General features: G+C 38.2%; 1 protein-coding gene across 3 annotated transcripts in view; it reads left to right on the forward strand.

Annotated features, from left to right (window-relative positions):
* PREX2 (phosphatidylinositol-3,4,5-trisphosphate dependent Rac exchange factor 2) overlaps positions 1 to 11,888 on the forward strand; it is a 283,316-nt gene extending 271,428 nt beyond the window's left edge. For all 3 annotated transcript variants that reach the window (XM_081259019.1, XM_081259020.1, XM_081259023.1), the window contains 2 exons: positions 1,456 to 1,523; positions 7,879 to 11,888. In XM_081259019.1, the coding sequence (XP_081115145.1) occupies positions 1,456 to 1,523; positions 7,879 to 7,924 (114 nt within the window). In that variant the 3' untranslated portion in view covers positions 7,925 to 11,888. The remainder of the gene's footprint in view (positions 1 to 1,455; positions 1,524 to 7,878) is intronic.
* Positions 11,889 to 13,326: the final 1,438 nt, after the last annotated feature.

A 13,326-nucleotide genomic window follows, 5' to 3' on the forward strand; every position in this document is an offset into this window, starting at 1 on the left:
AGTGGAAACATCTGGTGGCCACCACCGTACCCAAGTGATGAGAGTTAATGTCACTGGTGACAAGACGTTTGGACATTATATGATATGATGATACAGCATCGCTTCTGTGATTTTCTTGCCCAAAATACACATCTTCTGTCTAATCATAAGGAGACATCTGGCAAACCCAAATTGAGAGACATTCTGCAAAACAATGACCAGTACTCATCCCAAGTATTACGGTCATGAAAGACCAAGGAAGCCTGACGAATTGTCCCAGATTGGAGGAGACCATGAAGATACAAAGACAAAATGCAGTGTGGGATCCTGGATTGGATTCTGGGATAGAAAAGGAGGACATTAGTGGTGGGAAATGGGGAAATGTGAATAAGACATGCAGCTTAGCTAATAGCATTTCCTGGTTTTGATCATCATACTGTGATTAAGTGAAGGGTTAACATTAGAGGGAGTTTACCTGGTGGGTAAAGTATGTGACCTCTCTGTTCTGCTTGTAAACTTTTCTCTAAGTCTAAAATTGCTTCAAAATAAAGAGGTTTTTTAAACTTCATAATTGCAATTCCTAAATTTCTTCCCATCTGTTTTTTTGCCATACACATCCCCTTTTCCCTATTTGCTTTCCTTTATTTGGTCCATCTTGAGAGAATATACTCTTTTCTTTTTCTTTCTTTCTTTTCTCCTTTTCTTTCTTCCCTTCCCATCCATCAGAATTTAGTAGCAGGGAGAGAGTTTTGGTTTTTTTTAACACTCTCCTCCATTTATACTCAGCCCCATACCCTGGTGTTTGATTCTATGTAGTAACTCATTCCCCTTAGGAACTGAACAATGAATATTTATGAACTTGACAGATTTGCAAAGACTTTTTCATTGCTAAATCGCGTTATCTTTGTACTATAAACTTTGAGGCAGAATTCTTATATTTCAGAGATCCACATGCATATGCCTCGTTCAGAAATTGCTTTAAACTGTTTAAGGAAAGATTTTCTTGATAAATACTATGAAGTTTAAAATAGCTAAATATTCAGCTAAGGACAAAACAGGCTGTATGCATGTGATAGAACTGTGATTTCTGTTCCAGGAAAGTGGGGACACAGAGCAGGTATTTCTAGTCTGCTCCTTTCCTGTTTTCAGTGTCTTAAAAGTTAATTGCTTAAATATTGAATAAAGACATAGATGAGATAGTGAACAGGAAGCTGTCATTTTACCTTACTTTGAAATGATTTAGATGGCTTTTGAAATAAGTATCAATCCTTTGAAACAATACATCAGTGTATTTTGATTCTTAAAAACATTAATTCTGAAAATGCTCAGATGATTTCTTTCTCCTCATCCAGTCTCTCTTGACGTTAAATATAAATATATTGTTGCAATCAATACTCTACCCTCAAATGTTAATGGTATGCTAAATGGTTACTAATACAATGCAGAGCTAAAAGTGATTGTCCTTACTTCTTTCAGGGAGCAAGAGTTCAGAACACAGCAAAGAATTTGGGAGTCAGGGACCAGACCCCACAGTCTGCTCCGAGGTGAGTGACTCCCTATGTCTGCTCTTTCCCAGAGGACTTGCCACCATTTCCCAGACAGTGTCACTTACAGCTAATGCAACGACCCCAGGGTATGCCCAGTGTAGTATTGAATATACTCATGGAAATCAGCCTTGTAAGCATTCAGTGGCCAAATGTGATTAGGCTTAAATGCTCTCAGATTAAATGAAATTTTAGGTGAAGCAAACTTAGAGGTAACATTATCACTATTATTCTATTTTTCAAGTTCCTTCATGAATTCAAAAACAAAACTCCACACAAGTACTACTGAAATTTGTATTCCAACTGTGCCAAACCACCAAGATGCCATTTCCATTTATACTTCTATGATCACATGTGCTGTTCCCTCTGGCATGATCACCTGTCCCATCTGTGTCTGTATGAAAAACTGCTACTAAGCGCAAAACCCAACTTAGGTACCATTTTCTCCTTGAAGCTTTGGTTGAGTTTTCTTCCTCTCTGTGTTCCCTTAGCATCTTGTATATTGATCCATTATAGCCCTGATGTGTTGCAGTGTATTGTTCCACGTCTCTCTGCCTAACCTGAATAAGAATTCTTTAGAGGCAGGGAGTGTTCTTTTTGGATTTTAGTTATCGCTTATCATAGTGCCTACATAGTGCCTACACAGAATATTTGAACTGATTTCAAGAATGCATGAATGAATGAATGAATGAATGAGCTTTTTGTTCGTTATTCTACCAAATGTTCACAGTGCACATATCATCGTAAGGAAGGACTGTAAATCCACCTTTAAACTAAATGAACATGGGAACAGCCATCAAAGATTTGATTTCCCTGGTGACATTAGGGTAGGCAGCCATCTATCTCGAAGTAGGGTAAAGTTAAATAATTTCTTTTACATTTGGTTGTTTTTATACATTTGCATTTTAACAAAAAGTAGCCCCCTCTAAGCACTGTCACAGATGAGACACTGTTTGTTTCTATTTACAAAGCAACTACCAGAGTGAGAATGATGACTGCAGCATTTATGAAGTTCTACTTCATTCTGAAAAACTATATGGGCCGTGAAAGTACTTGCAAAAGGGAAAACATTTTCCCCCTGAAAGTAGATGGAGTGCTCATAGTCTAATTGCATTTATTTTCAGTGCTGGCTCCTAACTCTCTTTAATCCTCAAGTCTTGTTATCGTGCATAGTTGATTAGATTAGAATCTAAGACTTTCTGTTGCTAAAGAATCATTTCACATAGGCATTATCTCTCCAGCACCTTAGCAGTCATGGTATATTTGGATAATAAACCCAGTGAAGCTTTAAAATTCCAATAAGAAAACAATATAATGGCTCAGCGAGGTCTTCTTAGCTGGGGCTTATAAACACTAATAAACAGTGGGGATAAGACTTAAGCATCCTGATCAATAAACCAATGTGCAAGCTCAATATGAGAAAAGAAACTGATGAGCTCACTTGGTTTTTTATTGGGTTACGTTTAAAACACTTGAAACACAATAAAACCTGCCAGTTCTAAAGCTGACATATTTTACAAGGGGGTAACAGCCCTGAGAGAGAAATCTAGAGTAATTTTTCAATTTTAGTTATGCTTTCATTCATTCTACAAACATTTATAGAGGACCTAAGAAATGAAAAGCATTCTGCTGTGCCCCATGGAGAATGTAAGCATGAGACAGAAATAGTTCCGGCCCTCAAGGAACTTTCAGTTAAAGAGGGATGAGTGAAACACAACCACAAGAAAAGGGAGAATGTGAGAAGCACTCTGTGAGGGTGCAGAGAGGATGCTAAGTACCACAGAGCATCTGGGATCCCTCCCACCTGGCAACCAGGATTCCTGTCCCAAAGAGAGCAAAGTGAAGAACACATTTGTCTCTCAAGGCCAGGCCCTCCAAGGCAAGACTCGGGTAATGTTTCTGGAAACATCTTCACAGAGATAAAGTTTGCTGTCTCTGACTGACATAGTATTTGACTCATATCCCCAGTGAATCTCTATTATAGTTTTCCTTTCTCCATTCACTGCCTTTCATTTTTTAAAAATTCACTCAGCAAACATATATTGAATTTCTGCTGTGTGTTTGTAGATGTCAGGCACTTTGATAAAAGCTAGGGATAAAGACATAATCCCCTCTACCAGTCAGTGAGGTGTCATAGAGCAACAACTGAATAAAATGAAACTAGTATACAGTGTGTGTGTGTGATAAGAACCATGACAGTGCAGCCGCTATGAAAAACAGTATGGAGGTTCCTTAAAAAACTAAAGTTGAACTACCATATGATCCAGCAGTTTCACTCCTGGGCATGTATCTGGAAAAAACGAAAACACTAATTCGAAAAGATACATGCACCCCAATGTTCACAGCAGCACTATTTACAATAGCAAGACATGGAATCAAACCATGCCCATCAACAGACAAACTGACTTAAGAAGATGTGGTATATGTGTGTGTGTGTATACACACACACACACACACACACACACACAGACACACATTGGAATATTACTCAGCCATAAAAAAAGAATGAAATTCTGCCATTTGCAACCATGTGGGTGGACCTAGAGAATATTATGCTGAGTGAAATTAGTCATACAGAGAAAGACAAATACTATATGATATCACTTATGTGTGGAATCTAAAATATAATACAAATGAATGTGTATATAAAACAGAATGAGACTCACAGACATAGAAAACAAACTTGTGGCTACCAAAGAGGAGAGGGAAGAGGGAGGGACAAATTAGACATACAGGATAATAGATACAAATACTATATATAAAATAGATAAACAAGAAGGATTTATTGTATAGCACAGGGAACTACACCCATTATCTTGTAATAACCTATGATGGAATAAATCCACAAAAATACTGAATCACTATGCTCTACACCTTAAACTAACACAATACTGTAAAGCAACTGTACTTCAGTTTAAAAAAAAGAACCATCACAGGAATGGCACAGATTGCCATGGGAACACAGAGAAGGGGCACATAACCCAGCCTAAGGATGGAGGGGAGAGGTTGCAGAGTATTCCTTCCCCAGTCAGCATGGTAATCAATGTCTTCCCCAGCTGACGCAGTGACACCAATGCCTAGAGAACACATCACATTCTGAGAACTACACCTAGATCTCTATGACTGATGGTTGAATGTGATTTAAGAATGATGCAGGGTGAGGCTGGAGACATAGGCAGGGGCTGGATCAGGAAGAGACTTCTGCAAGATATTGAAGAGTCTTGATGTTAACTTGAAGACAATAAGGAGCCATTAATAAACAATCTTTCTGGAAGATTTGGATTTTAGAATTTATGTCTGGCAACATTAGGAGGAGCCATTTGGGGACAACTAAGACTGAAGGCAGCAGATGCTTTGGACACTAATTTGTTGTAGGAAGTTAGTGAAAAGGAAGACTCTAGGAGGACCACCAAATCTTTGGCTTGGATGACAATGGTGAAAGGTTCTAGTCACTGAGATAGTAGATGGAGGAAAAAGAGCATGCATGGGGGCTTCCCTGGTGGCGCAGTGGTTGAGAGTCCGCCTGCTGATGCAGGGGACATTGGTTCGTGCCCCGGTCCGCGAAGATCCCATATGCTGCGAAGCGGCTGGGCCCGTGAGCCATGGCCGCTGAGCCTGCGCGTCCGGAGCCTGTGCTCCGCAACGGGAGAGGCCACAACAGTGAGAGGCCTGCGTACCGCAAAAAAAAAAAAAAAAAAAGCATGCATGGGAAAGATGATGAGCTTGACTTGGTGGTATGGCAGTAAAGTGCAGCTGGGCATCCATGTGGAGATGTTTTTGATACAAATGAGGTTCCTCCTCCTTGTAACTAGCATATATTGACTGGCCAGAACAATAAACATATCTTCACCAAGAACCAAATATTACATTCCAGACGTAATGGCGCACTGGTCTTATTTTCTATTGCATTACACACTTTGGAAACTACCGTGTAATGAAAATTTGATTTCCTTTATTTACATACTTGGGCGACAGCATATTGTAGTGGTTAAAAGTGAAAAAAATGATGTTGGGTTCCTGCCAGGTGACCTTATTTAGTCAGGTTATTTATCTTCTCTGAGACAGTTTTTGCCCTCTGTTAAATTGGGAGAATTGCCTTGGGTCAGAGTGTTATTGATAATTTAGCCTTGAATAGAGGCATTCACTTTGGGGTCTCCTTTAACACAGGTTTTATTTGTGCCATGTAGGAAGATGAAGGGCATGATCTATAGACTGAAGTTTGAAAGTTCTATTCTCTGCAGACTTAAATTTGGGCTGGAAATACCAGCTCCAGGATGGCTGCCTGAGCCCAACAGGAAAAGGAGAAAGTGGAGCCAGAAACAAACGTTTTTCGTGCAGGGCCCTGATGTGCACGAGTGGGACGTGAATACGGCAGGGGCTCCAAAATGTTGGGCAAAGTACTCCCGTGACCTAACTATTTAGCTGACAAAAAGCAGATGCCTCAGCAGAGAGCAAAAGTCCAACTCTTACCTATTACATTTTACTTACAAACTTCATCTGCCTGTGCTCAATTCCCAGAGCCCCGCAATTTCCATGACAGATGTGTCTGAACTCAGGTAACCCTGAGTTACTTCCAAGAAGCCTCCCCCAAAGCTGCATCTGCCCAGCTCTGCGGTACCCAGAGCTATTACTTTATTAGGTGATCACAGGGCGTAGCCTTTTCTCCAATTTGCGAGACAGACATTGCAAAGACTGCTCTACCCAGTGGCATTAGTTACGCTACGTGGAAACATGCAGTGCAAGGTAATGGAAAGGGACGTCTTAGCCCGGATCTAAAGGCATAGGACATTTGCCACCCAGCTGACTGTTCCCATCCTACGTGAGTAAGTCCACTGTGCCTTTTCACTCATTAAGTGGCACTTTCAGGGAAATAAAATGATAGAAATTAAAGAGGAGAAGAACTTTCCCATCATTCTCTTATTCCAGCACCGGGAACGCAATTTGAAGCAACACCATGTCCTTCAGCTGCAAAAGCAGCTTTGAAGAATATCAGCTCAGTTTAATGTATTCTTTTCTCCGGGAAGGATGAAATAAGTTTTCTGATGTGAGATGTCCTTATTTCAGCGTTCATTTTCTTCCATGGAGATGACATGTACAGTATTAACCACCTTCCAGACTCCAAAGGCAGTAACTTCTTCTGTGTTTCCAGAGTAGGAAAGTTCATTTCGTTAACAAGGTTTCTAACTCAATATTAAATCCTTTTCATTCTCTCCCCTTTGATTTTGAATGACCATGGGATTAAATGTTGAAGGGAGAGGAAACTTACAATTTGATAAATTTGTCAACAACTCATTTAAAGTGTGTTCAATTTCATCTGTAAAAGAGTGAGTCACTGCAGCAAATCCTGGGTTTGGAGTGCTTTTAAAATGGAGCAAAGTTGAAATCTGCACCTTAAATTTTTAGATCATCAGACAAAGCTCTGAAGTAGGACCAGCGTGGCCATGGGCATTCCTGAGGACTACAGGCTTACAACCAGCCACCTTAGATCAGCTTGTATTCTCTCAGGTTCTGCCTTAATAGTGGGTGTGCCCTGGGTATTACTGTTGCAGTGGTTATATCCCCCTTTCTTTGAGTTCTGGAGTTAGGATTCAACCATTCAGAAAAACGTGGAGCACTAGAACTTGTATAATCCTACTAGTTCAGTCCCCTGAGCTTTGCCTTCATGCTGTATGGTTTCAAAAAACTAGACCTGCGATGCAAAGAGAGAGCATCTTGGAGCATCTCTGCCAGTTCAAATGGATTCCTTAGTCCACTTGAATCTCCACCTGATTCTATTGACAGATGAGTGACAGTGTGGGCAGAGCTGGACAGATATTCCTTAGGAAACACCAGCTAATTGTGCCTTGATATTCAGGCCTTAGGACTGTGCCACATCAGCCTAGCCACGACCAACTTCCAGCACCACCAGGATGGTACAAAATGAAGCAAATTTCTAAGACAAGTCAGAAAATCAGTAACCCCTAAGAGGTAGATGCTATCTTGCTACAAGATAATCATGATAGATACGATGGTAATTATCATCTCCTAGAATTCGGAGAGTCACTTTCGCTACCAGCAAGGTGAGCAGCCTGAGTTGGCAACACTGGAACAGAAGCAGCTGGTGTAAAAACGGCAGCATTGCCTAATCAATAGGCATCTAGATGTGCAAAGAGACACTGGTGTTTTGTAATAACAGAACCGGAAGTTTGGAGTTTGCTAACTAACGCACAGGCAATTTTTAGTGAAATTGGTGATATGATCATGACTGACCCCCAAACCAAGAAATTACTGTCAATGTATTTGTTCTACAAATAAAAACATGTCAAGCGACGTCAATATGCCAGGCTGTTGTCACACCTTCCCATGCCTTTTGTAGGCTGTACAAGCTGTGCGAGCCTCCTCCCCCAGTTGGAGAAGAATGAGGAGAATCTCCAAGGAACCAGGCAAGCAGAAGCTTCTGAACACTGGACTAGACAAAGGATGTGCTGGCTAAACATTCTCCACTCAACATAAAAAAATGGATTTTTTTCTCTTGGTCTTTCATCATGGTGTAAATAACTAATGTTCAGCTTGCACTTAGATATTTGTGCTGGAAATGGATGGAAGTCCATTCAGACAACCCAGCTTCACAAACCGATCTTTCATGTGTGTTAATGTGAATTATCCATCCCTGGAGATTACATAAAAAAGTGTCAGAGATAAAACATTAACCATTGTGCCTCCTTTCCCATTTATTAAAACTATTGTATTGTGTTTGCTTTCCTCTTCTCCAAATGGAGCATGTTATGTTGGATATTTCCGTTTGAAGAAGTCTGTCATTGAAGAAATGTGGTCACACTTTCCAGATCATCACACGGAAATGTGACAGACAATAGAGACTGGGTGTCGTAGGTTTTCTGTCTCCCACTTGCATCCGAGAAAGTAGCTTGCGGGTGAAAGGGGAAGAGCATCCTTTACTCTTTCTAAGGGAGTGTTTCTCAGTAGAGAAGAGAGCTGATTGAGGTCTCCAGCAAGACCTTCTTCCAGCTGCTTTCAGGGACCCTTTATGCTCGTGGACAGTTCCAGGGAACCATGCTGTCCTTGGCCTCTGAAGTGGGCGTGGCTTCCTTGGGCCATGAGTCCTGATGCTGCGCCGTAGGTGTCCAGGAAATGGGGAGAGGCAGGGATGGGGGAGGGTTGGAAGGAAGACCAGGGTGAAGGAGGGAAAAATAAGCCTATTTAAAAAGTCAACCTTTAAATTTGAAAGATACCTAAAGCTCTTATTTTATTAAAGGCTTTCATATGAGATGTCAGACTCCTAAAAGAATACACCATGCTGAGTGTTTTTCTATCAAGGTAATATATATATATATAAGATGAGAAAATAAAGCTTTATTTGTTGAACTTTAAAAGGACTATTAGAGACCCTGATAATTTATGAAAGTACAAGGTGTATTCTATTTTCATTCTAAAGTTTACATGTTTATCCTTTCTACATTGATAAAATAACATTGTTTTTTTAGCATAATGAGTATAGTAATATTGATTTTAAATCTGTAATTTTCAAAACAATTAAAATGCCCTTACTGTGATTGTGATACTTAGGTGGATTTAGATTAATTGCTTATGTGAAATGCTTTTCATAACTAAAGTATATACAAACCATTATGAAATTTTAATTTATGAAATTTGATAATAGTTTTCAAACACTTATTAAAAAAACTTTCATCACTAGCAGTTGTGTATTGAATAACAGAAATACTGCGTTGCATATACATGAGGCCTTTATATACTGGTCAAATTAATAATAAATGTTGTTCAGCACAGAAGCACTTAAGACTTTTATGATAAGTACACATCTATAATGAAAAATAAACCAACATCAGAGATTTCAGAGAAAAAGTTGAACACTTTGAATTTAATGAAGATATGACCTTCATATAAATATCTACATGAAATATATTCTTCACTTTCAGGGGTTTAACATTCTTGATACTATTGCAAGTGATCCTGAAGGTCCATGAAATTAGTAAATTGTGATTTTCCTGTACTGAAATTTTGATTACATTTAACACAGGGCTAATGAGTGAGTAAAACTGATTAACTAACAAGTACTTTTCATGTTGTCATTACTGTTTTCTAATCACTACCCTAGAAGTAGTGTTCCTTATTAGAGGAATGAGGGGATCACTTAAACATTTCAGTCGTACTTTGCTGTTTCATAGGGGAAAACCATCTGCTATTGTAGTATTTACAAATTAGCATATTTTAAGATCGAATCTCTATATAATAGGGTTACTTAATATTGTTTTAAGGGTTAAACATGGTGTAAGTGTACCATCTATCAGAGTGCTTGGCACTTATTAAAATCTCAGAAGTTAATGATGACTTATATTACCATCTGTCACTGTGATTTTTGATTGTAATAAAAACTGTAGCTAAAACCTAAGTAATTTCTACCTGTCAAGCAATACCTCCAGGTGCTTCACCCATACTTTGTTGTTATTGCTTCATTAATCCTAATGGTGATTTGAGGTGATATTCTTTGCATCACCCCCATTTTACCGTTGAGGAAGTAAGCAAAGAATAGTCCAGTGACTTGCCCAAGATCACATGGCTGACAAGTGGTAGAACCAGGATTTGAATCCAGGAAGTCTGCCTTCTTAATACATTGTGCTGCTTTTCCTTATTAATATAGGAAATGTAATATTGCCAATTATTTGTTAGTAAAGTTGGAGTTATGTGTGGTGTGGGCCATTAAATTATACATCTTATATTGAGAAAATGAATGGAAATGTGTAAAATGCCTTTAATATATGAAAACCATAGGATTTCCTGGATATTTTACCATTCTGGATACACATTATGAGGTAACCCAATGCTATTGCAATCTGAAAAAACATGATATATCCCTCATAATTGAAGATACCAGTTTTAGATATGTTTTGAAAGTCTGGAATAGTACATTATATCAAATTTGACTATGATTCCAAAACAGTGATAACAGTAAAAAATGTCAAATGAGTGAATTAATAAAGACATCTCTTCAACACCATGATGTACCTCTGTGTGACATCGGACATTTAACTGACCTTGAGTTTTTAGATGAGATCGGGTATGTTCAGGGTGGTTTGACCATAGACTGGCCTTGAGTTTTTAGAATGGGTTTACCTCAATGCTCACATACTCCTCTGCAAGCAGTGTACCTTTAAACGTTACAAAAGCAGTTCTTCCAAGTTCTGCCGACTGTGAAGTTCTGAATTTGGACATCTGCCTCTCTCCACCTAAAAGGGAAGGTCACACCTAGAAATTTTGGTTCTTAATATGGGACTGATTCATAAATACTTGTTAACTAGTCATTTATGGTCAATAAATCTTAAACATTCCATCATATCTTATAAAGTTTTCTCATTAAGTATTACAAAATTTAATATATTATTGAAAGTGTGAGTAATTTGAAGAGACTAGAATTTTGCATCTACTTCCATTACATTTAACAAGAAAGAAAGAAAGAGGGAAGGAAGGAAGGAGGGAAAGAGAGAAAGAAAGAAAAAGAAAGAAAAAATGAAAGAAAGGAAGGGAGAAAGATGGAGGAAGGAAGGAAGAGGAACTTTTGTACTAGTTTTACTTATATTGGATATGTAATTTTGAATTTAGAGTATAAGCTTTGTTTTATGAACCAATATCCCCATTTTAGAAGTCTCACACTATTTTCTGTCTTTTCAAATCATATTCTGCTGGTGGCTTAGATTCACTGTGTGTTCAGTGGCCACTGTTATTGCAGCAACAATGTTCAATTTAAAAGTAGGTTAATTTCTCATGATACTATAATACATATGACATTATATTGGTGTTGGTTCTGACTCTACTAATTTAAATTTTGTGATAGTTAAATTCACAATGAAATGATACTGACCTTGACACTAACTGTAAAAGCCAAGAAAATGAATGAGGAAAAAAATCCCTAGGGGATATTAACTCATTTAAGAAACCAAACTATTTTCAACCCTTTGGACGCATTTTAACAGCAAAACTAATGTTTATTGACTTGGAAGCACTCAGTTGAGTTAGTTACTCTATGTATTTGAAAATAATAAATTTGCAGTTAGAACACCAAAGTATTCTTTCGTTAGTTCACATAGATCTTTTCCTATGTAGCATGATTTAGTGCAGAATAGAGGGCATATTTTTATTCATCTATATTTTCAGTAAAACATGAGATTGAAATTTAAAATGACTAACCTTAATTTAAGTCATCTTCATTTACATTTTACTTTAAAGGTCATTTTTAGATTTTCTTCACTAGCTGTATTTAGTAATAATGAAACTAACCTTAATCATGTGACTAAATTGCTTCTGAATTTTCAAAAACTATTGGGCCTCCCTGGTGGCACAGTGGTTGAGAGTCCGCCTGCCGATGCAGGGGATACGGGTTCGTGCCCCGGTCTGGGAGGATCCCATATGCCGCGGAGCGGCTGGGCCCGTGAGCCATGGCCTCTGGGCCTGTGCGTCCGGAGCCTGTGCTCCGCAACGGGAGAGGCCACAACAGTGAGAGGCCCGCATACCGCAAAAAGAAAAAAAAAAAAAAAACTATGTTTCATCTTTAATGGTTTATTTTTAAGTGAATTATCGTACAAAATTATACCTCAATTACTTTCCCAAAGTGAGTAGTAGTTATTTCATTAACATGTATATATATTAAATTAACCAGTTTGCCAAATGAATTGTCAGTTGCCCTGCATAAACATGAAAGCAAAAGCTTTGAAAGTGATTTAGGATGATCTGAACCTCGATTAAGAAAAATATTCTTAACTTTATCAACTTTTTTGAAGGGTTAAGGATGAGCCTCAGAAAAGTTTCACTCTTGATGAAGCAGATGAGGTGGGGTGAAGTTCCAACAGGCATCTGGGCCAAGAGTGGGCTTAGGCTGGTTCCTTTTACATACAGTGGCCATAACCTTTGTAGGTGCTGCAATTCCATAATAGTTATCATGGTTTGTCTTTTGTTTTCAAAAATTTTACTACTTAAAAGCTTTGCTTTTAACAGTGATATCAGAATTCATATTGCCAAGCTGTGCTATGCAGACACATGGCCTACTGCACTCAGGATAGCTTGCTTCTCTCACTGAGAAGAGATGTCTGAAGTCTACTAGGTGTACTAAGATATATATATATATAATATACACATATATTTATAATGTTTTGTTTTTACGGTGATACATTATAAAACTTACTTAGATTCTTCTGTCTTATTTTGTATGAAGGTATGAACTATGTAGTTGTTCAGTATATTGAATGTCTGTCTAAATATGCCATAAGCATACCTGGTAGGCCATCTTTTGATCACTGGCACTAGTTTGCTGCTCCATCTGGAGTCTATTGACCTGGCTTTGCCGTCAGAAGAAGTAGCCAATTAAGAACAAAATTGTTGAATTCTTACATGATAGTTCTAGTTTGAATAGCTAATTTGGGGTGCAAACAACAGAATAAATGTTATCCACTCATGTGTTCATTCAACAAACATGTTTGAGAATTCACTTTGTAAAAGGCACAGCCAGTGGGCCTCATTTATGTGTTGCGTGTATTTGGTTCAAAAATCTTCACAGTGTCTCCTCTGTGTTAATCTCCTCTGTGTCTTTTACTTGGAATGATATTATTTGTAACACAAACCTATTCTAATACCATGTAGGTATATATACTGTGTGAAGTCAAGAATGCTAAGTAAAATGCCCTAGAAAAAGTACATTTAAATTTGAGTATCTAATGCCTCAAACAAATTTACTAGAGTTTCAGATGAATATATATTTTTGTAACTGCCAAGTAAATGAGTAGAACATAGCTTTTTG

This window comes from Mesoplodon bidens (genome assembly GCF_964165515.1).
Source record: "Mesoplodon bidens genome assembly, chromosome: 16".
Taxonomy (NCBI): domain Eukaryota; kingdom Metazoa; phylum Chordata; class Mammalia; order Artiodactyla; family Ziphiidae; genus Mesoplodon; species Mesoplodon bidens.